The sequence below is a fragment of the Chrysemys picta genome, chromosome 13 (genome assembly GCF_011386835.1).
Source record: "Chrysemys picta bellii isolate R12L10 chromosome 13, ASM1138683v2, whole genome shotgun sequence".
In the NCBI taxonomy this organism is placed as follows: Eukaryota; Metazoa; Chordata; order Testudines; family Emydidae; genus Chrysemys; species Chrysemys picta.
The window spans coordinates 27,124,634-27,148,678 of NC_088803.1; the positions used below are offsets into that span (position 1 = coordinate 27,124,634).

Genomic DNA, 24,045 nt, shown 5'->3' on the forward strand with positions numbered 1-24,045 from the left:
GGGGGCAAAGTGGGTCACGGGGCTCAGGAACGAAGCCAACGAGGAGCAGAACATGCAGCATCACGTGGGAATGACGGTTCCCCCCTAACTCTGCGGGTCAGCTGTGTTAATATGCAGTCACTGGGAGTTGTGTTTTGTAGCATTAACACCCTGCTGCAAGATGGGCTCTCTCGGGAGGCCATTAGCCCAAGCCATGTTGGGAACCAAGCACAAAAGGATGGGTCCCAAATACACAGCTCACCATGGGCCATGCTCCCAACCTCCCATCGGTGCCGATACAGGCTGCCCCATGCCAGCAGCCCTGGCATTACCTCTCCAACCCGGCCTGCTCTTCGATCGTGTCCGAGGCGCACTCCAGCGAGGCCTGCAGGGTCTGCAGCTGGGTCCTGGTCTCCCGTAGCAGGAAGCGGGTCACAAACTGCTCCATCTTGGAGGAACTCTCATACTCCTGAGGGGAAGGAGAGAGAGGGAACGTCGCACCTGCCGCCGGATCGTGGGTGCTCCAGGAGAGCTCTCGCCTGGGCTGCAGCCTCCTCTCCTGCAATGTCCCAGGCCCGTCTCCCTCCCACCCAGCGCCTCACTGGGACTTGGCACAATAATGGCGCTGCCGTCCAAAGAGCTCCAGGCACTGGACAACCATTCAGAGCCCTTTCCAAGCCCCCAGGCAGAGAGGTTAATGCATTCCCACTGATCAGGTGGGGAAACTGAGGCACGAGCAGAGCGAGTTCATGCTTGGGGCAGGTGAATAAACATATAGAAATGTTGCACACTTTAATCCTGGGTTGGCTTTGCTTTTCTGTAAAGACCTTAGAGCCTTGAGATAAGCGCTGGGAACATCAAAATCTATAAATGTCTTGTCCAAGGTCACTGAGAAAGTCAGTGGCAGAGCCTGGGACAAGAACCTAGGAATCTCAGCTCCCAATCCTCTGCTCTAACTACTCATTTGTACAGCTTCTTGTGCCCAGCAGAGCTGGCTATAGGCAAGGCAGTTGGTAGCTCTTCACCTTCCCATTGAGTTGTGGTGTATTAAACGCTAGAGATGATCGCGGGATGTGGAGTGGAAGTGGGCAATTTAAAACAGAAATCAGATTAAAGGGAAACCACAGCTGGCCTCCTCTCATCAGGCACAGTCAGCTCCAAATTGCAAGGAAGCTAATGGCATTTTCTCAGGTCAAACTCTTCAGGAGTTCTCATTTACGGGCTCTCAGAAGCGCTGGATATTGAACGCACTGCTTTGGAAAAGGGAACCATTTGGCAACAATCAGCGGCTTTCTAGTGCAGTGCAAAACTCAGTTACTAGCTGCAGAAGGGATCCCTGGGACAAAAAGCACAGCACAGCGAGCATCGATGGGCCTCCCCACTGGCAGCTTCACGGAGGCCAAGGAGTCGGACTGAATGGCCAGAGAGCCCAAACACCTTCCTCCAGCCCAGAGGCAGGTGGGGCAGCACAGCAGAGCGTGCCCCGTCGCTATCCCAGTGTGCTTGTTGTGGGACCAACAAAAGGACAGTTCTCAACCGGGGGTACTAAGAGCTCTTCTGGGGGTACATCAACTCATCTCGATATTTGCCTAGTTTTATAACAGGCTACATAAAAAGCTCTAGCAAAGTCAGTGCAAACTAAAATTCCTAGACAATGGTTTGTTTATACTGCTCGCTATACTATACATTGAAATGGAAGTACAATATTTATATTCCAATTGATTTATTTTATAATTATAGGGTAAAAATGAGAAAGTCAGCCATTTTTCAGTACTAGTGTGCTGTGGCACTTTTGTACTTTTATGTCTGATTTTGTAAGTTTTTAAGTGAGGTGAAACTTGTGGGTACCCAAGACAATTGAGACTCTTGAAAGGGGTACCGAAGTCTGGAAAGGTTGAGAACCACTGGACCAGAGTCCCCAGGGCAGCCCATCTGGCACCTCTCCCTATTGCCGAATCCACACCCACCTCCCACAAAGAGAATCATTTGAAATTGTCATTGCATTGGCAGGGACTGGACCCGCAGCTTCTTTCCTCTCGGGTTAAACTCAATACACAAATGCAACTAACGAGTAGGTCAAATTTATCCTTGGTTTAACTCCACGGACTTCCAAGGAATGGCAGCAGGCAAGAATATGGCCCTCTGTGTGCTGGACCACGCACAATATGAGAACCATTGAGCTCAGCCAGCAGCCGGGAGACCGGAGGTCTCTCTGCCTTCAAAGATACATAGCACTTCTGGCTTGAACTAACCCAGCCTGGACTCTGTGAACCAAATTCAGACATTCATCAGCCCCGTTGGTGACTTGTGAGAGATCTCTGACCCAGGACAAGGCTTTGCCTCATAAGAGCTAAAGTTTCCAGTTGCAGTTCAAAGTGACACAAGCAAAAGTTTGAAAATAGGCTTTTTCTATAAAATCCATATAAAATACCCCACTGTTACCATGTTATCTGGTTATCTGTCTGTAGAAGGAGGTGAGAAATGTCCTATATCCATAAGCCATTTCTTATGTTCTGGGCATCCTGATGGATGCAGCCCTGGAGCCCTCCGAGCTTCTCCCTGCAGTGCCCAGCCCTATGGCCACCAGACACTCGCAGCATTCACAGATTAGCTGCTTCCAAAGAAACAGCCCAGCCCAGCCCACCAGCTCCACCTCAGATCAACACACCCACTCTAGTCTATGCCTCAACCATGTTTGACACTGGTGCAGGAGCACAAGAAGGGGAAGGGATGGGAGGAAGGGCCATTCATCTGCACACAGCAACATGGCGCAGCATACACAGAGTGAGAGTGTGAGCACATAGCACAGGAAGGGGCCACACCAGCTCCGGACTCTCTAGGAGGTACTGATTTGCATGCACCCTCATGTACTGTAGGGTGTGGCTGGGACACACAACAGTCCTCACCCAGAGTTGCTTGTGAGGGAAATGGATCCAGCGCCATCACAAGAATGGTGGGTTTTACTGGCCTGGGGAGCAGCTGTGGGCCTGGGGCTGCTCCTGTTCATCCCATTCATTCATCACTTTATCAGTCCTGTTGGCATCTTCTTCCCTGCTGCCCCTGCGCTAGGCGGGCGCAATGGCTGAGTGCTGATGGCTGCCATGGGAGCGGGTTACGGCACCCTTCCTGAACTAAAGGGATGCATTGGGATGAATTTCACAGCATACGAAGAGGAGACGAATCAGCTCTTTGGAGAACACGAGCATGAATTCATCTTCCACATTTGTTTAGTGGGCAGCATGCAGAATGCCAGCCTGTTAAGGGTTCATAGGGTAGGGCTAACGTAAAGGTCAGAGTTCAGCATTGAGGGAATCAGGGCACGGAGGGAGGGGACTCTGAAGAGCAGGATAGATAGCCACACAGCCATTTTCCACGCCATCCCACCACTTCTGTGGCGGTCAGGTTCCTTGGTGCTATTACACTGGGAGTAAATTGGTGCATCCAAGGGCAGAATCCAGCCCCTGAAACTCAGGTGATGCTTAGCTGAGAGATCAAGCTGGAGATTTCACAAGAGGAAGATTTTTGAGGCTTCTGATGCAGGGAAGCAATTCCACTGGCTACCTGCAGCCCTTGCTAACGACCCGGGAGCACTAAAGGGAAGCTCTCCACATATTCTCCTTCCCATATCTCATGGGTTTCAAGACCTCCGTGATCTTTTACATCCATGCCCGGCACTCTCCCTTTACTGTTCTTTCCTGGCTGACAGCCATCCATGGTCCAAAAGCTGCTGGAGGCATCTTCCGTTGGATCAGCCCTCTCCTACTCAGCAGAACTTCTCCATATTCAGGCAGTTATGAGGTCAATTTCCTTCAAACTATTATAGAAAAAGAAACCAACAGTTCCCAGCCATGTCAGGCAACTTTTCCAGACTGCACCACTCATTGCCTGCCACCTCCCATTCACTGGTGCAATGGAGCTTGGGCACTTGCAGATGAACCTGGGGTGGGGAGCAGTGCAAACACCATTCTGGACAGATCATGAACTGAATGGGATGTGGTAGTGGCAGGCACCGAGATCCAACAAAAGCATTAAGGCAGAGATGAGGGCCCAGACCCAGAAAGGTATATAGGCTCCTGACTTACACTGAAATCAATGGAAGTTAGGAGCCTAAACACCTTTGTTGTGGATCTGGGCAGAGAAGCCTAAAGTGCTACCAAAAGAGTCTGAAGTTCTAGTAGTGATGCATGTGCTGGGAACCCCAGGGATAAATACCAGCACAATGAAATTCTGCAGGTTGCTGCTGAATGTGCATACGCGTCATGAGCCTTCAGAGTCAGTCTGGCTGCTGGGCAGAACAAGGCTATTGCCACCAGCATTTCCAGAAGCAGACACTCATCAGTGACTGCTAATTACGGACCAAGACACTGCCAATTCAACAAGGACAAATGCAGAGTCCTGCACTTAGGATGGAAGAATCCCATGCACTGCTACAGGCTGGGGACTCACTGGCTAAGTGGCAGTTCTGCAGAAAAGGACCTGGGGATTACAGTGGACAAGAAGCTGGATATGAGTCACCAGTGCGTCCTTGTTGCCAAGAAGGTTAATGGCATATTGGGCTGCATTAGTAGGAGCATTGCCAGCAGATCGAGGGAAGTGATTATTCCCCTCTATTCGGCACTGGTGAGGCCAAATCTGGAGTATTGCGTCCAGTTTTGGGGCCCCCACTACAGAAAAGATGTGGACAAATTGGAGAGAGTCCAGGGGAGGGAAACAAAAATGATTAGGGGGCTGGGGCACATGACTTACGAGGAGAGGCTGAGGGAACTGGGCTTATTTAGTCTGCAGAAGAGAGGAGTAAGGGGGAATTTGATAGCAGCCTTCAACTACCTGAAGGGGGGTTCCAAAGAGGATGGAGCTCGGCTGTTGTCAGTGGTGGCAGATGACAGAACAAGGAGCAATGGTCTCAAGTTGCAGTGGGGAGGTCTAGGTTGGATATTAGGAAAATCTATTTCACTAGGAGGCTGGTGAAGCACTGGAATGGGTTACCTAGGGAAGTGGTGGAATCTCCATCCTGAGAGGTTTTTAAGGCCCAGCTTGACAAAGCCCCGGCTGGGATGATTTACTTGGGGTTGGTCCTGCTTTGAGCAGATGGACCTCCTGAGGTCTTTTCCAACCCTAATCTTCTATGATTCTATGAATGAGCAGAATCCTACATTAACACCAGCTACAGCAGCTTCCCGCCTGTTCGATTTCTCCTTATAAATATGCTAATAATCTATTTCTTCCACGTTCCCCTTTTTTCAAATGCCATGTGCCTGAGATGTAATAAACATGCTTTGTTCTGAGCCCTGTAACACTGTCCTCCAGAGGTACAATGCAGCAGAGTAGGGCTGCTGCCAGTGGCTCTGCATCCTCAAAGTGGCATTGGCAATTTGATGATCTCCTTTCCTGGTTAATGACCGTGCAGCAACACGAAGAGGGCTGGGAAGCCAGAAGACACAGGACCTGTGGTGCTTACAATCTTAAGACATGGCATCTCAGCTCCTGATCCCCAGCCAGCTTGGACACCTTCCCTTTGCAAGGAAATGCTTATTCAAGTTTGGTGATGATGGGTGTAGAACATGGAGGTTGACATAGAAGAGGGACAAACTGAAAGGAGATCAGAGGAGAGCTGCTAAAATGATTTAAAGTCTGGAAGAACTGTCACACGAGGAAAGCTTAAGGCATGCATCACTACTTAGCCTGTATTCAGTGCTTTGCAATCATTAATTAACCCTCGCAACATGCCTTGACACAGATGACATTGCATCAAAGAGATGTTAGGAGATTTGCTCTAACCCACAACGTGAGTGGCGGAGGAGAGAATCACTGCCCTGTCCAGAACCTAATCCATTACATCTGACTCCTGAGTGCAGACACAAGAACGACCTACAAATATCTGGAGAGTCTATCAGCACTTCCTGAGGAGGCAAGAGAATTTCTGGAGGCGGTGCAAGGGGACAGAACTAGAAGTAAAGGGAAGCATTTGAGACAAGGACCATTTAGGCTAAATATCAGGGAAGAGTTCCTAATGGTAACATCTCTCAGCCTCCCAACCAAGTGGCGAATCACCCTCACATGGGGCATTTGCAACTAGACTGTGGACTATGTGCTATTAAATATACTGGAGGCGACAATCCTGAGTCAGACAAGCAGATGGATTAGGTGTGTCATAGCAAGTCTTCTCTGTCTTCTGGTTGCATGGCTAAAACTGGTCCAGGTTACTCCAAGGTTCTTTTTCATCCTTAGATCCATTTAAAAGAACAGTGTCTGGATTTCTCTCCTTCTCAGGTACTTTTTCCTTCTCAAGTTTTTTTAGCCTCCTTTGTTTCCCTTAAAAAGCAGATGACGACTCTGGGAATGCCACAGAAAATATTATTCGGAAATAGAAGTTTAAATGCTGGCCTGACCTTCTGCATTCACCATTTGGGAGTATCCAGTGACCTGGGGGCAGTTTTGCACTCTCAAGATGTGTGGACTGAGCTGCTGTCAATCAGAGGTCTAACTAACTACCTGGCACGTGGCCACAACTGATGTAGACAGCTACATAACATCAGACTGGTGGGGCTTTTGCATGAACGCAGCATTTCCCACCTGAAGCTATAAGCCTTTTTGCATCATCACATTGTTTTCTCAGCTGAGAGCTCAAAACCAAAGATCAGGGCTCAAGTAGGAAGTGACAAGTTACCATTTGCCTGCAGCCAGAGCAGCTGGTGCTGTGATCCTATCAACTAAGTAGCACTGGGACATGGCCTATACTTGGATGGGAGACCTGCCAGGGACATTGGGTACTGCAAGTAGTGATGCTGGTAGTTCACTAGGAGTGTTCTGCCTTCTCAGTCCATTCTGAGCATGGAAGTAGGGAGCTGCTAGGGATGCTAAAGGTTTTCCCGATCACTGGTAGTTACTAAAGATCCCATGTCAATTTTTGCAAGAGCAGGGTTAAACAAGCATCATGGCCACTTTGCCTTCCTAAAATTCATCCATGTGCTTCACTGGATCCAGGACTTGTCTCTACTTTCTATCCCAAAGCGCTGGGCAGTGTGGCACTTTGTGTTCTGCTGTGTTACAACCAGAGGTGGTGGCAGCATTGCACATAGGTGATCCCATCTCTAAAATAAAGGGCCAGATCCACTTCACTTATGCCCACTAAACAATACTTTAGTCTGCCGTCTGAACTGTCTTTAATGAGACCACTCAGCAAAACAACACAATATGAGTGACTTGTACTGGGTCAGCTCATTATCAGGCAGGGACGAGCTGCATGTGGCACAAACTGATTTGAGGGTCTCCTTAGCATCATTCAGATCCACCCAGTGCAATCTGCTCCCAGCACTCCATGCCTTGAGGAGTTCAAACAAAGACACACACAGAACCTGGCCTCTTTCTCTCACTGACCGGGAATGGTATCCAGGGGATAGGCAGCAGGACAATGGGACCCAATGGGCCAGGCAGCCTCAGAGACACCTCATCCATTGTAAAGTCACATCTATGCCCACGGTTGACATCACAGAAGCTCCTTGACTTCTGACACAACTGGCTCAGTAGGGGCAGTACCAGCTGGCTAGGAAGGAATCACAAGATGGGCAATTACAACTCCAGAAAGAAGGTGAAAAAAGCAAAGCAAGAGAAGAAGGAGAAGTGCCCAGATCTGGAGAAGGAAAAGGAGAAAGGGCGACTGGTTATCTATCTGAAAAAGAACAAGTCCACTGTAAGTGCCAGCCGGTGACTCGCCCGAGCTACAGGGTCATCCACACTAATGCTCTCTGACAGCTTCACACCCCACCTGGCCACGCCCCTCATCCCACACAACATGCACAGTCGCTCCCCACACAACTGCCACAGACAGACACACGCTAGGCTCCAACCCCCTAACACTATCACCGCGTTCCATCTCTCCTGTAGAGAGACCAGAAAGAGGCTGACTGCTCTGTGGACTTGTGTCATAAGCAGGTTTCAAAACTAGAATAACTGGCTCTGGGCTAAGGCCCTTCTCTAGGTTTTTGCTGGCCCAGGGCTGACTTTCTTTTTGGGGTAGGGGTGCATTACGCTGGTGGGTCGAGTCGGGGTTTGTACATTTTGATACTGTTCACCGCATTGTACAGTGCCCAGGAATGCTGGTGACAAGACCATCATGAGTTCCTAATTGACAATGTATTTATATTAATCCTTCTTGAATAACTGGAATTCGAGCCCCTAGGCCAGCCACTGTCTTTCGCTCTCGGGGAAACAGGAATCCAAAACCCTGGGCAGGGGGACTGAGGAACGGTCCCCTAAAACACATTCATAACCCAGGGAAAGTCCCCAAAGACCATCACCCACTTCGCCTAATAAGAAGCCTTGGAATTTCCCATCAGCCAACTAGCAAACACCCTGCCCCTGCGGTGACTGTGAAGGGACCAGTGACGCCGGGAAGATACTTTCCGGGAAGTAGCTCCAGTGTAGCTTCACTCTGCGGAACCATTAGCAGCGTAACTGACCACATCTGTTCTCCAGGAGCGCCTGGCCGAGGCTGGAGAGCTGAAACGGGAGGTCCAAAGAGCCAGGGGAGCAGCCCACGCCAATGTGACAGAACGCGTTGTTTGTTTCATTTATTCTACAGATCAAAGCGGTGCTGATTCCTCCTCTTGGGAAGCTGTCCCACAGCCCAAAGACCCTCTCTCTGATCACCCTCCCTCCTGGTAGCAAAGTTAACATCTTTGGCAGATTGGAGCCAGCCAGCAAGAGGGGACAGGTTCCCCGACCACCACAGCCATTCCCCTCATCAGCACGATTGGGAGCTGGAGATGGGGACATCCAGAAGATGAGGAGGATCCTGACCCTGTTTTTTATGGTGGAGTCTGACAAGGCCGAGGAAGGGGATTCCCTGGGCTCCAAGAACGGGGTGAGGTTCTGGTACACTGTAGACCCAGGCGCTGGGAGTGGATGGCCCAGGCTGTGAGCAGCCCAAGGAGCGTCACTGTCTCCAGCGACACTATAGCGCACGCTGGAACCAAGGAACCCATGGAAGGGGGAAAATAAACCAACCCGAGCATCTCAAATGCCTGGCTGTGTTTAGTATGTGTTCTGGGGCGTGGGAGGAAGGCAAGAAATATTAGAGCCTTACACTAAGGGTCTGGCACCAATGACCCCACCCTGCAGTCCTTGGCTGGAAAGAGGGCCTCCAGGAGACAGTGCAGGAGGTGGGGGATGGGGTGGGGGGTGAGAAAGAAATTGGCTTTGCAAAGTGAGTGCTGCTGAGCTAGCCCTGGAGTCAGCTCCCTTCACAGCCTTTTGGGGGTTCTGAGAGGTGAATCGACCAATGAGAAGGATGGCGGGTGAAAAGGCAAAATGCTTGGGAAGAAATTCTCATTGTATAAAGAGGGGACAGGAGCCTCACTCTATCAGCTGAGAACCAAGAAGGTGTGGGTTCCTGGCTTTCCTGGTGGAGTGGGAAGTGCAGGGCCAACTGCTTCCATGGGCAAACCTCTGGAATACGGACATACAAGGACGTCCATTCTGCATCGAGAGATGCTATAGAGCATTGTTAACCAGAGAAACTGGGGCTAAGAAAATGCTGGCACCTGGTCAACACAGTGGACTGGAAATCAGTCAGAGATCAGGAGTTACAGTAGTGTATATAGCAAGACGGGCGGCTTAGTGTTCCTATAACGTCCCTCTGTTGTGACTGATAGAAAGCAACAAAAGCGTTGCTGAGCCATTTAACATTGACTTTTATTAGAAACTCATGCTAGAAAGTGCTTTCCTGTCTGCTAACAAACTACCCTTTGCTCTCTCTCCTTGTCAATCTGTGCTGCTAGTCATGCTCTGGAGTGGAGTTATATAATTGTGCAGTGCAGTCACACTGCGTGAACCAGGAGACAGCCCCAGCAGAAAGAGCTTTTTGCAGCGTGTAAAAGAAATTTGGATGTTGCCACCCTCTTTCTCCCCAGGCTCTGGATCAGCGATCTTTAACTTCAGGAAGGAGAGACCCACAAAGCAGGTTTTTGGTGAATAAGAAAGCCACATCCCAGAAGCTAGTAGAATCACAGAATAGAAACGTAGGGCTGGAAGGGGCCTCAAGAAGTCATCAAGTGCAGCCCCCTGTGCTGAGGCAAATCTAGACCATCCCTGGCAGATGTTTGTCCAACCTGCTCTTCAAAACCTCCAGTGATGGGGATTCCACAACCTCCCTTGGACGCCTGTTCCAGAGCTTAACTGCCCTTAGAGTTAGAAAGTTTTCCCTAATATCTAACCTAATTTTCCTTTGCTGCAGATTACGCCCGTCACGCCTTGTCCTCCCTTGTGTGAACATGGAGAACAATTGATCACAGTCCTCTTTATAACAGCCCTTAACATATTTGAAGACTGTTACCAGGTCCCTCCTCAGTCTTCTTTTCTCAAGACTAAACATACCCAGGTTTTTTAAACTTTCCTTATCGGTCAGTTTTTTTAAACCTTTGATCATTTTTGTTGCTCTCCTCTGGACTCTCTCCAGTTTGTCCACATCTTTCCTTAAGTGAGGTGCTCAGAATTGGACATAGAAGTCCAGTTAAGGCCTCATCAGTGCCGAGCAGAGCAGGGCAATTATATGTGACTTACATATGACACTCTTGTTAATACACCCCAGAATGATTTTTGCCTTTTTGCAGCTGCATCACATTGTTGACTCATATTCAATTTGTGATCTACTATAACCTGCAGATCTTTTTCAGCACTACTACTACCTAGCCAGTTATTTCCCATTTGGTAGTTATGCATTTGATTTTTTTATTCCTAATTGTAGAACTTTGCACTTCTCTTTAGTGAATTTCATCTTACTGAATTCAGTTCAATTCTCTAATTTTTCAGGCTCCTCGTGAATTCTAATTCTGTCCTCCAAGTGCTTGCAACCCCTTCTAGCTCTGTGTCCTCCACAGACTTTATGAGCACACTCTCCACTCCATTATCCAAGTCATTAATGAAAATATTGAATAGGACCGGACTCCACATGCGGAACCCCACTAGATACACCATCCCAGTTTGACAGCAAACCATTGATAACTACTCTTTGAGTGCAGTCATTCAACTCCTCATAGTAATTTCATCTATACCACATTTCCCTAGTTTGCTTATGAGAGTGTCATGTGGGACTGTGTCAAAAGCCTGACTAAAATCAAGATATATCACATCTACTGCTTCTCCTCTAGCCATCCACTAGGCCAGTAACCCTGGCAAAGCAGTAAATTAGGTTGGCTTGGCATGATTTGTTCTTGACAAATCCATGTTGGCTATTCCTTATAACCTTATTATCCTCAAGGGCTTACAAACCGATTGTTTAATAATTTGTTCCAATTTTTCCCAGGTATCAAAATTTGTCTGACTGGCCTATAATTCCCCAGGGTCCTCCTTGTTCCCTTTTTAAAGATATGTACTATGTTTTCTCCTCTTCAGTCTTCTGGGACCTCAGCCTTCCTCCAGGAGTTCTCAAAGATAATTATTCACGATTCTGAGATTACTTCAGTTTAAGCACCACATTTGAATTTGAATACATCTAGCATCTAAATAGTCTTTAACCTGATCGTTCCCTATTTTGGCTTATGTTTTGTTCCTGCAGAAGTGTCTGCTCTGTGCAGATAACTCTCCATGGGTGGAGTCCTGCACTCCTTACTCGGGCATGGCTCTGCCAGATACTGTGCTAAGCACCAACTCCTGCTGAAGTCAACAGGGGCTGAGGGTGTGCAGCACTTTGCAGGATTTGTCTCCAAATTAATATGCAGACAAAGCTCAGGTAAAGACAAAGAAAAGAACACCAGATTTGGCCCCATCTGCCCTCTCCATTTCCCCACCTCTAGGTGAGGGACTCTGAATAGAATTCTAAATGGATACTATCAATACCGTTCAGCTACTGGCCTTATCCTACTGGGACTGAGCTGTGTGTGGTTATTAGCAAGAGATCTAGAACATAGCAAACAAGAATCAAGCCCTGGAGGCAAGAATAGGGGTATGAAACAGTTTGCTGGGCAAATCTTGCTTCCCTACAATTCCTGTAGTTTCCTGTCTGTCCTCAACTGTTGTGTAGTTGCTATACATTGTTAAACAGCGCCTACATTCCACCACAGAGGTGGCTGCATTTCAGTGAGTGTGCATGACATGCTTCCTGTCGATAAATAATGTAAATAGCCTCTCTCATCCCAAAGGATCTTACAGAGTTTTACAAGCTGTCAGTGTAGGAATCACTTCACCCCTCCCTTTGGATGGAACACAACGGCTGTTTAACAGCACATAGCAACATGACTGAATTTAGGACAGTGGGCTGGGACCTTGCCAGGGTCTCTGCAGTGTCATCCCTACCTGTGGAAAGGGCTGCTTGGGTCTGATGCCCATGAGGAGTCAGGGCTTTGGTATTACAATGCAGTCTACTGGCATCACCAGTTCCAGCACACACACACGCAGGTCTATGAGGTCATGGGAGCTAACAATCCCTTCTTAGGAACAGAAGCCACATGGGGTAGGGGAAGATTCCAGAACTCCCAGGACAGTGTCCCCCCACTGGGACCCCTCCTTCCTCACCAGCAGTTCCAGGCCACACCCGGGAACCCTAACATCTATCCTAGGCCAGCTCCAAGAGGATCCAGGGGTCAGAGGGAAGGGGAGATGAACACATGGAAATCATCAGGTGAGGGCGTCGTACCATACATGACTCCATCCCAACAGGGAGGGTATCAGAATCTGGGTTTGTGTGGGGCTGCAATCAGGGAGCAGTTCCAACACATCTCCCCCAGAGGAAATGATGCTCTTTTAGAGAGGGGTGCCCTAAATGCAACATAAAGGCCCTTTCAGAGCCCTAGAACGCACCCAATGGCCACACTCACCCTGTGACAAAACCGAGTTGCAGGGTTTTATAGCTGGGGAATCTGAACTTTAGGAAGTTTCTAGGGCCAGTCAACATGGTTGAGTACATTTGGGTTGGAATTCAACAACGCATGAACATTTCTTTGCCAAGTGCCAAGCTGCCCAGGGGAGCTCTCAGCAATGAGGCCATCACTGCTATCAACCCATTGAGCCGGAGGCAGTGTAGGGTGGAGAAAGAAAACAGGAGAGATAAGTGAGAAGAGGATGGCATGGAGGAGACTGCAGAACATCAGGTTTAACTATATGATCGTGTTAGATAAGGTAACCCCAAATGGTGCCCGGCAAGGTTGTCCGGCAAGGTCTGGCCAGGGCAATGTCATTCCATTTCGATGGAGGATTTCATTATTTTGAAATCTTGTTTTGTTCCGATGGAGAATGAAAATCAAAAACTTCAAAGTGCTTCACAAAGGGGAATGGAGCTTCGGCTGTGGGGCAGTCCACCTGGCGGGCTGCCCAGGACCATGGATCCCTGACACCAAGGCAGTCTGTCTGCATGACTGCCCCAGAGCCACGGACCCTGGGAGCCTACAGCTTCCAGGCTTTGGACCCCCTGCCACCTGCCTGGTGGGCTGCTGAGGAGTGGGGCAGAGAGTAGGCAAGTTTCTGATGGATCCTGCCAGGTTTTCAGAGGAATTTCATCAAAATCAAACCGTTTCCTCAAAATGTTTTGATCTCAACAATCTGCAAAATCCGACAAAAAACATGTAGTTGGAATTTTTCCAACCAGCTCTACTCCCTACATCACCAGAACCCCCTTTGCCGTGCGCCCATATCCTGGGTAGTTCTGCACTATTTAACGTGGCCCAATGTGGGGGGACAGACATTTTTAGGAGAGTTTCCCAACAGCACCAAGTGACCTCGTATCAGTGTGTGCCATGGACAGCCCTAGGACAGGGAGGGTATTATACTCTCATTTCTCAGAGGGTTCCACCATAAGGTGGAGAAGATCCTTCCATGCCAAGCCCCAATTATCAGCTGCTCACAATTTTCCTTAAACATTTCCTTTGGGAGCGAAATTTCACACCATAGCCCAAAGCTGGGGGCTTTGTTTTTTAATTTGAACAAAAACCATTCGGTCCTTTCTGAGGTGCGTGTAAGGGGGGTAGGGGTGGGAAGGCTCTACGACCATTTGATAGGCTAAGACAAGTGTTAAAGGCCTGAACACTGTTACCTCTAACGGAGCCACAGCCCCCATGGAGGAATGTGTGAGTTTGCCATGTTTGCACAGTTTTGATTTGGAAAGAACTAGCTCAGTGGTTTGAGCATTGGCCTGCTAAACCCAGGGTTGTGAGTTCAATCCTTGAGGGGGCCACTTAGGGATCTGGGGCAAAATCAGTACTTGGTCCTGCTAGTGAAGGCAGGGGGCTGGACTCAATGATCTTTCAAGGTCCCTTCCAGCTCTAGGAGATAGGATATCTCCAATAATTTAATTTAATTTAAAAATGTCACACTGAGCACACACAGACCGTCATTTTTAGCACCTATTAAAGATTGCCCTTCCCAATATGCATGCAGGTATCAATTGATGAGGGGGGAAATGCAGTTTTCAGGGAGAATCAGCACAAGGTCTAAGCACTATTTAAGTCTTTAGGGTGAAGTGATACAGAGCAGAGCATAGACCCTCTGTTCATAGCACAGAATCTCTGAGTTGTGATGTATTCTTAAGCAAATACATTGGCAATAATTTTAGAGGGCTGTAGAACCTGATTTTCTAGCCCTAGGTAGCCAAGCATCAGTGCATCTCTGGCCTCGTGCTCATTCAGCGTATTCATGGCTGCATGCATGGTGCACATTCTGCTTGGTACCCGCACAAGGCTAGACCGTTATCAAGCCACATTGACACACACATTGGGAGCTGCCACTTGCATGCGGCAGTGCTAAGAGAAATGCCCTATGACCAGTCTGGGGTCGGAAAACCAGCCCCAGGCTGTAGAAAGTGCACTACAGCCGAGATTTAAAGATAATGTGGTTGGGCAACCAAATCCCCTAGGCAGCTTTGAAAAATCTCAGCCTAGGAGCACCCGAGCAGCAGTTTGGATTGCCATTCTCCCAGATCATTCCTTGGGGCTCTAGGAGCACTGTCCCGTTGTGACGGGAGGCTGTTTCAATGCAACGTCTTGCTGAGCTGAAGTAGCAGCATGATTGTGTTTACGTGACAAGGCACGACGAGATGGCCAAAAGTGTCCAACCAGACCAACTCCAGAAGGAGGCAACTCCACGGCACATCCAAGTCACCGCTGCTGAGGACCTCCCGACCTATGGGCATGTCCTGACTCTCGATCATTGCATTTCTCAGCTGTAATCCTGCATTAACAATGGGGTTGTATTTAACTGGTAATGTGATTAGACACTACATTATAGATAATCAGTTTGTTTTGTTGCAGGATGAGGCAAGCTTTCCAATTCCCTTCTTCCCTCTAATTCCTGACTGCGCGTCTCCCCGATCCCGACGTCAGAAGTGGATAAAGCTCAGACAGTTTGGTGGTGCAGATAACGCTATGGGAAAGGTCGCGATTGTTATCGACAATGGTAGTTGCTTCACTCGGGCCGGCTTTGCTGGAGAGGACAAGCCAAAGTCTGTGCTGAAGACCACGTCCATGCCTCTCACCGCCCCAGCTGTGATGCGGGAGACCCCATGCCATCTCACTGCCATTGGCTGTGGGACAGGCAGTGCCAGGGCATCCAAAACCCACCCGCTCAGGCACGGCATCATCACTGACTGGGAAGCCATGGAAAATCTGTGGAACCACCTTTTCTTCTGCGGACTGAGAACGTCCCCTGTGGAGCGCCCGCTGCTCATGACAGACTCGCCCTCCTGCCCCACAACCAATCGGGAGAAGGTGGCCGAGGTGTTCTTCGAGGCCTTCGGTGTTCCAGCCTTGCATGTGGCTAACACGGGGCTCCTCTCCCTCTGCTCCTGTGGCAGGGTCACTGGCCTGGCTGTGGAGGCCGGGGCTGGGGTGTCCCATGTCACTTCCATCTGTGGTGGGCAGATCTGGAGGAAGGCCACCTATCGCCTGGATGTGGCTGGGTTTTCCCTTTCCAAGCACATGCATACCCTGCTGATGAAGAGCTCCAATGACCCACAGCTACTATGTACCTTGCAGAAGACGACGGTGACCCAGCTGAAGAAGCAGTGCTGCTACGTGTCCATGGACTATGAAGGAGACCTCCAAGACAAAGCTCACCAGTTCCCAATGGGTTTTAAGACCCCTGATGGGCACTGGATAACTCTGGATAAGGAGCGGTTCTGCTGCCCAGAGCCACTCTTCCAACCAAAACTGCTAGACCAAAACTCTCCAGGCATTCACCTTTTAGCTTTCCAAAGCCTCCAGAAGGTGCCGGATGAGTGCAAGGGGGACATTATTGGTAATACTGTGTTATCAGGGGGCTCATCAATGTTTCCTGGCTTCCCTGAGAGGATGTGCTCAGAGCTGGATGCTTTGTTATATGGCAAAGGCTACCGGATTAAAATTCTGGCTGCGCCAAAGAGGAGTATAGCAGTCTGGGCTGGAGGGTCCATGGCAGCCTCACTTAAGTGCTTCCGGCATATGTGGATGACAAAGGGCGAGTACCAGGAGTACGGGGCAGCATATGTGCACAAAAAGTTCAATTAGTTTCTAATAAATAACCACTGTTTTGGCAGTCTGTCTGCCCAAAATGATATAATTCTGTCTATACTATTAAAGCCAAGGCAGGAATGCAAAGGTCTCTGTAACAAAGAAAAAGCAATGCATCTGGCATCCCAGTTTCCTGTCGTCTCTCCAGGGGCAGAGTTAAGGTTATCATTATCTGAGTGCATATTAGTGCATTGTTTGAGAAATACCATCTTACTCCTGGATTTCCTGAGTTTCTATTTCTGGGGCTGTCGATACACAAACTGGAATCAAAGCAATTAAACTGCTTTTAATTCACACCTATGATTATTTCAATGGAAGTCTCTGTGTGGCCACTCTTAATCTGAAACAAGCGTGGCCACATATAGGTTTATACCAAAATAACTGAAGCTGGCATGAATGAAAACTGATTTAATTATTTTGGTTCCAGTTTGCGTATAGACAACACTAAAACTATAGGGCCTTGCAGGGATACAAAGCACCCAACACTGATGTGTTGCTGCAACTTTAACTTCACCTTAAAGTTTTGTTGGAGAATTTCCTTATTTTTTTTTTAAAGTTCCTGAATTTCACTAGAAAGGATCTTTGTCCTGCAGATTGTAGAAGGAATCCCTAATTGAGCTGTACTTATGAATGCCAGGAAAAGAAACACCCCATTTGTCTACTGGACCCACTCTAGCAGAACTCAGAAGAGCCAAATGGAGCAGGGTTGGGAGGAGAGTAGTGGTGCGGGTGATAGCATATATAGAAAGCATTCTTTCCCCATGTTGCCATAGCAAGATTCCTAATGCAAAGTTAATAATTCTGGTTTTGACATTAAATGAGGTAAACTATGGTGGTGGACATCGGATCTCAGCTAGGGGAGGCTAGTTAGCTAAGTTTCTCTCTCTCGTTCTCTCGCATTTTCTTATAAAGTGACAAAAATTAAGAGACCTTTTCTGTTCTGAATACTATTTTTAGGATGCCATAACTCAGGAACCCCTTGTACATTTCTCTTCAAATCAAGCAGAAAAATTCTACCTTGGACCCAGACCCAACCTGTCAGTTTTGAGGCTCAGGCAATTTTTGGTCTTGGATTTTAGGGACACTCAAGACCCAGTTCTCTGCAAGCATTGCTCCCCTGAAGTTAATGGAGTTATACCAGCATTCTCGTCTGACTCTAAGTTTGCCACTTTAGCTCTAGAGAGGCTGCTGCGTAGCAATATTCTGAGAAAGGGAAATATTATCACTGAATCCAAAGGCTGAGTTTTCTTTGCAGATACTTCTTGCTCGGGGGACAGTGCAATGGGGTTGTGTATCTCAGAAGTGGTTTAGGGATGGCCTCAAACTTAATTCAAATCTGCAGAATGAAATTTGTTCCCAGTACAACTATCCCCTCTACAGACTTTAACGCCACTCCAGCTCTTCATATCCAGGGACCAAGTCTCAGGGTCACACTCTGGGGCAAGTCTGGAAGTCACTGAATACTCACTGCAAAACTACATCTTGGTGACCTCACAGTGGGAGTTTGGTGGCTTTTACAACTGGCCTATTAGTCGGAGGCATATCTCCCAAGAGGCGGGAGGCAGCAGAATTACCCTGACCACCCTCCCAAGGAAGAGTGGCCGTTACCGTGAGGAAGCCCCAGCATGAGAAATTATATCTCGAGAAAGACAATCAGGAGGCCAAAGCAAGGGTAGGAGGAAAAGATCTGGAGAAGGAGGCAGTGTGATTCAAACACTGTTTTACATGAAGAAATTTGTAAGTATCCACTGAGGACATACCCTAGTTACCGGGATGTCACCATTAGGTTATTCACTGTTATTACTTGTCATTGTTTGCCAGTTTGCAGGGTGCTTTATGGATACAAAACCAGACAAAGGAGCTTACAACCATTAGCAAGAGGGATCAGTGGGCTAACCAAACACAAAAAGGAAGAGAGGAAAACACACATAACAGTCACTTACCATTGACACAACTCATACCCTGCAAACACAACTTGCATACACTACATACTCTGCTGCCACAGCAGGGGAAAACTGAACACAACATTTGGATTTGTCTACTAAGGTCCTTGTGGACTTTCCATTGGCCTCTGAGGGATACACTGACCCTGGCTATTCACCCGCTTAGCCCTCATACTAGTAAGGGAGAAGTAATGGGAAAATTTGTTACTTTCCAGACCAGCTCTGTGCATCCCAGCTCAAATAACCACCTCCCATCCCCCACTGGACTGTGCCATCCCCCAGTGATGGTCATACACCAGGGATGGGAAATCCTCAGCTGGCAGACAATCCGGGCTTGCCACCAGCACCAGCCTCAGCCCTCTGGGGTGAAAGGAAAGGAGACAAGGAAAAGGCAAAGCAGAGGTGTCACAACATAAGAAAGACCATGGGCTCAGTCTTGCTTCTAGTGGTCATGGTTTTTGAACTAGATGAGGGGTGTTTCCTGGACCCCCTGATGGAGGGGGTCCCTTTCTGGTACAGACTACACTCCCTGCTCCTTGGTGAGGAGCTCTCTGGCTACAGTCCATGGCAGAAGCATTGTCACCACTGAGGGGGCTCAGGAAGTAGGAAAATGAGCATCTCAAATGACTGACTGTGGCTAAAACAGAATCTATTATTTATTGACTTACTCCTAGGAGGTAGAATTGACACTCTTTCTGTAGAAGAGATGTCCAGTGCCCAAGCATTCTATTGGTGTCTACACAATAAACTCAGATAATACAGAGCGGTCTTTCCCTTTGCAATTCTTTCATGATCAGTAATATCATCCAGAAGGCAAAACACGGGCCGAGATCAGAAGGGCAATATTTCAAATGGAGTCACACACTTCTCATGCCCCTTCCCAGGCCTCCAAACATTTGCAATGGAACACAGTGACTGAGGAAACAGATATGTGATGGCTTGTCAAAGTTTTGTAACACGAAATGCCTGTTTGTGTGTGCAAAGGCAGGTTTGTAGGGGTGTTCCCGCTGTCCCTGGACATGATTATCTGGGCTAGAATACTGCCTGTTGCCTATTCACGTAGCTGAATTTGCGTATCTTAAATCGACTCCCCCCTGTAGTGTAGATGTAGCCCAAGTTATTTATCTGTGCAATCCTTTTTCTACAATATTCCTTTAGAGGAGCTAGACTATTCTCCCCCAGGGCTGCCTTCGCCAGCCTGCTCCTTTCCAGGGGTCTCTGCACCATCATCAATGTCATTCTTTCATTAACCTTTGAATCCCTCCCTTAGAGTTACTCTCTCACTGGTCCCATTTGTTGTCCTTCTCCTCCCTTTGTGGTTCACCCCTCACCCCATGGCTCCTCCATTTCCTTTGTTGCATCGATGGTTGCTCTGCCCATTCCCCATCACCCCCCTCTTCACCGACCCCCGGCTGCAAGAAGTGGTCTGGTCTCCCCTCTGTCTCCTCACTCCAGGCAGCAGTTTTCTATCCCAGCAGACTATCCAACACAACCTCTATCAGCTGCAAGGCCAGTTCTGTAACACTTACATTGGGCAGCACTTACTTTGATGGGGCTGCTTATGACAGGCTAGGTCTACACTTAAAACTTATACCAGCATAGCAACATTGGACCACACCCCAGCAATATAAACCACACCCCAGCAGACATGGCTATGCCGACAAACCCCACAGTGTAGACACAGCTATGTCAACGGAGCAGTGCCCCTGTCAGCATAGACACTGTCTTTCCGCGAGCTGGTGTTCTTACACCATCCAAAAAGCTCCTTCTATCAGTGTGCACTGCGTGTACACGGAGCCCATGGTCTCCCTTATGTTGTGTATGCTTAAGCCCCTTCGCTTTCAGTTTAAACCGATTTTTACCAAAAAATTCCTGGGTTTTAGAAATAGTATTATTCATTTTCTGATTTTCACCCTACTTTAATATCATTCAAATTAGGGCTGTCAAGCAATTAAAAAAATTAAGTGTGATTAATTGTGCGACTAATCACGCTGTTAAACAATAAGAGAATACCATTTATTTAAATATTTTTGGATGTTTACTACATTTTCAAATACATTGATTTCAATTACAACACAGAATACGAAGTATACAGTGCTCACTTTATAATTATTTTTTATCACAAATATTTGCACTGTAAAAAAAGAAATAGTATGTTTCAGTTCACCAAATACAAGTACTGTAGTGCAATCTCTTTATCATGGAAGTTGAACTTAGAAATGTAGACAAAATGTACAAAAATAACTGCATTCAAAAATAAAACAGTGTAAAACATTAGAGCCTACAAGTCCACTCAGTCCTATTTCTTGTTCAGCCAATTGCTCAGACAAACAAGTTTGTTTACATTTGCAGGAGATAATGCCGTCCGCTTCTTGTTTACAATGTCACCTGAAAATGAGAACAGGTGTTCTCATGGCACTGTTGTAGCTGGTGTTGCAAGATATTTACATGCCAGATGTGCTAGAGATTCATATGTCCCTTTGTGCTTCAACCACCATTTCAGAGAACATGCGTCCATGCTGATGATGGGTTCTGCTCGATAACAATCCAAAGCAGTGCGGACTGATGCATGTTGATTTTCATCATCTGAGTCAGATGCCACCAGCAGAAGGTTGATTTTCTCTTTTGGTGGTTCAGGTTCTGTAGTTTCTGCATCGGAGTGTTGTTCTTTTAAGATTTCTGAAAGCATGCTCCTCACCTCATCCCTCTCAGATTTTGAAAGGCACTTCAGATTCTTAAACCTTGGGTCGAGTGCCGTAGCTATCTTTAGAAATCTCACATCGGTACCTTCTTTGTGTTTTGTCAAATCTGCAGTGAAAGTGTTCTTAAAATGAACAACATGTGCTGGAACATCAGCCAGACTGCTATAACATGAAATATATGCAGAATGCAGGTAAAACAGAGCAGGAGACGTACAATTCTCCCCCAAGGAGTTCAGTCACAAATGTAATTAACACATTATTTTTTTAACAAGCATCATCAGCATGGAAGCATGTCCTCTGGAATGGCAGCCAAAGCATGAAGGAGCATATGAATGTTTAGCATATCTGGCATGTAAATGCCTTGCCATGCTGCCTACAAAAGTGTCATGTGAACGCCTGTTCTCACTTTCTGGTGACATTGTAAATAAGAAGACAGCAGCATTATCGCCTGTAAATGTAAAAAAACTTGTTTGTCTTAGCGATTGGCTGAACAAGAAGTAGGACTGAGTGGACTTGTAGGCTCTAAAGTTTTACATTGTTTTGTTTTTGAGTGCAGTTATGTAACAAAAAAAATCTACATTTGTAAGTTGCACTTTCATGATAAAGCGATTGCACTACAGTACTTGTATGAGGTGAACTGAAAAATACTATTTCTTTTCTTTATCATTTTTACCGTGAAAATATTTGTAATAAAAAATAATATCAAGAGAGCACTGTACACTTTATATTTTGTGTTGTAATTGAAATCAATATATTTGAAAAATGTAGAAAAACATCCAAAAATATTTGATATATTTCAATTGGTATTCTGTTCTTTAACAGTGCGATTAATCACGATTACATTTTTTGAGTTAATTGCGTGCAATTGATCGACAGCTCTAATTCAAAAAGATAAAAATCTTGTTTTATTAGGAAACTACAATATTTTGCATGAGCTATATCTATTACGATAATACATTAGTCTGTGTGTATATGCAAAGCTGCCTGTTGAAGTAAGACTATGTATTAGTCTAGAAGATACACACAATAAACAGGCACGCATGCAAGCTCTGAAGTGCACGCACATTTGAACGTACTGATGAATCTCACTCTCACCACATACACATTTCAAGTGGTTAGCAGATAACGGGTTAAAGATCTGACATACTAAAATGGGAAAAAAAACAAAGATCTGTATCAGATCCATTTCAGAGCACAAGGAAGTATTTGAAAGTTTTAAAACAACAAAAACAGAAGAAAAGGATGAAGTTGAGTGTATGAGTCGCAAATAGTGTGGCCCAATTATTAAATGTAAATATTTATAGGCTAATAGTTCTAAGTCTACAACAGTAAACTGTTTATTCAAATGAAAAGTTTTATCTGGAGATTAGAGATATATTGTGCTCTTAAACTCAGAGGTGGCATTGTGTTTTGAGTTCTGTTTTAGTTCAGCAGCAAACCACATTGATGAGCAGAACTCAAAGCATTAATCTACGGGATACTTTCTCCCCCTCCCTCCGCTGTCCTTCCATCCACCAAAATAAACCCCGGTATTTACCCAGAAAAATTATTAATAGTTTTTTGCACTGATTTTCATCTGTTTTTGTTGTTGTGGTAATAAACAAGGGTAAATTCCCAGGAAAAATTAAATAAAAAAAAAATGAAAACAAAGAGCCCTATCTATCCTGTAGTGCTTCAGTGTAGACATGTACAACAGTGAGGGAAGGAGTTCTCTCATTGCTGTGCATAATCAACCTCCATGAAAGGTGGTAGCTAGATCAGGGGTGGCCAACCTGTGGCTTCAAAGGTTAATATGCGGCTCTGCAGACGTTAATATGCGGCTCCTTGCATAGGCGCTGACTCCGAGGCTGAAGCTACAGGCGCCAACTTTCCAATGTGCTGTGGGGCACTCACTGCTTAACCCCTTGCTCTGCCCCGGGTCCTGACACCACTCCACCCCTTCCCCAAGGCCCCTGCCCCTTCCCCCGAGCCTACCATGCCTTCGCTCCTCCCCCGTTCCCACCAAAACAGCTGATTGTAGCAGGAGGGAGGCATGGGGAGGGAGGGAGTGGTGCTGATTGGCGGGGCTGCCGGTGGGCAGGAGGCGTTGGGGGCTGGAATGGGGTAGTGGATGGGGGGCTGCTGATGTATTACTGTGGCTCTTTGGCAATGTTCATTGGTAAATTCTGGCTCCTTCTCAGGCTCAGGTTGGCCACCCCTGAGCTAGATCAACGGAAGAATTCTTCTGTCGACTTAGTGGTGTCTATCCCAAGGCTTGGGTCTGGGTCAGCTTAATTACATGGCATAGAGTGTGAAATTTTTCAGTCCTGAGCAATGTAGTTCAGCTGACCTACATTTGTAGTGTAGACCAGCCCTCCGTAGTGTAGATATAGCCTAAGTGCTACTCAAGCACAGTAAGGGTAACAGACCTGAGCCCATATACTATTTCTGTGGTAGCACTGGACAGGGAGAAGAAGACCTCATCCCCTGGGCAGCTGGAGTGCATGCATGCGAGAGAGAGGAACATAAGTGAACTCAATAACTATTGCTTTTTCCCTAGTAAAACGGCTAACAGCGGGAGTTTGCCTAGGAGCTGTCCGAGAGGAGGTATGCTAAGTGCTGCATTAGGGGGGATGTGTTGGTGAGTATCTGAGTGTCTGCTGCTGGGACAGTTGGTCAGTTTGACCATGTGCTTGATTGCTTGCTTGTTTGTTTGAAAAGTGTGAATTGGGAGTGCTTTGTTCCAGGTGGGCCTTGAGTGGGCCTGACTGGTATATAAGGGCAGTCAGCAGCGAACAGCAGAGGCTAACAGCGGGAGTTTGCCTGGGAGCTCGCGTGGGGAGAGCGCACTGAGGCTTTCATCTGCAGGTTTCTCTGAGTAGTTCCTGCAGCAGGTGAGGAAGCTCTTAAGAGGACGGTGATATGGAAGGTGAGCGATCAGCTGTTGTAACCTGCACAGGTTGTGCCATG

The 24,045-nt window shown here is 47.2% G+C and overlaps 2 protein-coding genes across 4 annotated transcripts in view; one reads left to right on the top strand and one right to left on the bottom strand.

The window, feature by feature from the left end:
• NECAB3 (N-terminal EF-hand calcium binding protein 3) overlaps positions 1–24,045 on the bottom strand; it is a 137,050-nt gene that overhangs the window by 20,951 nt on the left and 92,054 nt on the right. For all 3 annotated transcript variants that reach the window (XM_065565711.1, XM_065565710.1, XM_065565709.1), the window contains exon 6: positions 312–448. In XM_065565711.1, the coding sequence (XP_065421783.1) occupies positions 312–448 (137 nt within the window). The remainder of the gene's footprint in view (positions 1–311; positions 449–24,045) is intronic.
• Positions 15,220–16,536, top strand: ACTL10 (actin like 10). Its single transcript, XM_065565708.1, has one exon. It carries the CDS (start codon positions 15,330–15,332, stop codon positions 16,446–16,448), a length of 1,119 nt encoding a protein of 372 aa, XP_065421780.1. The 5' UTR covers positions 15,220–15,329; the 3' UTR covers positions 16,449–16,536.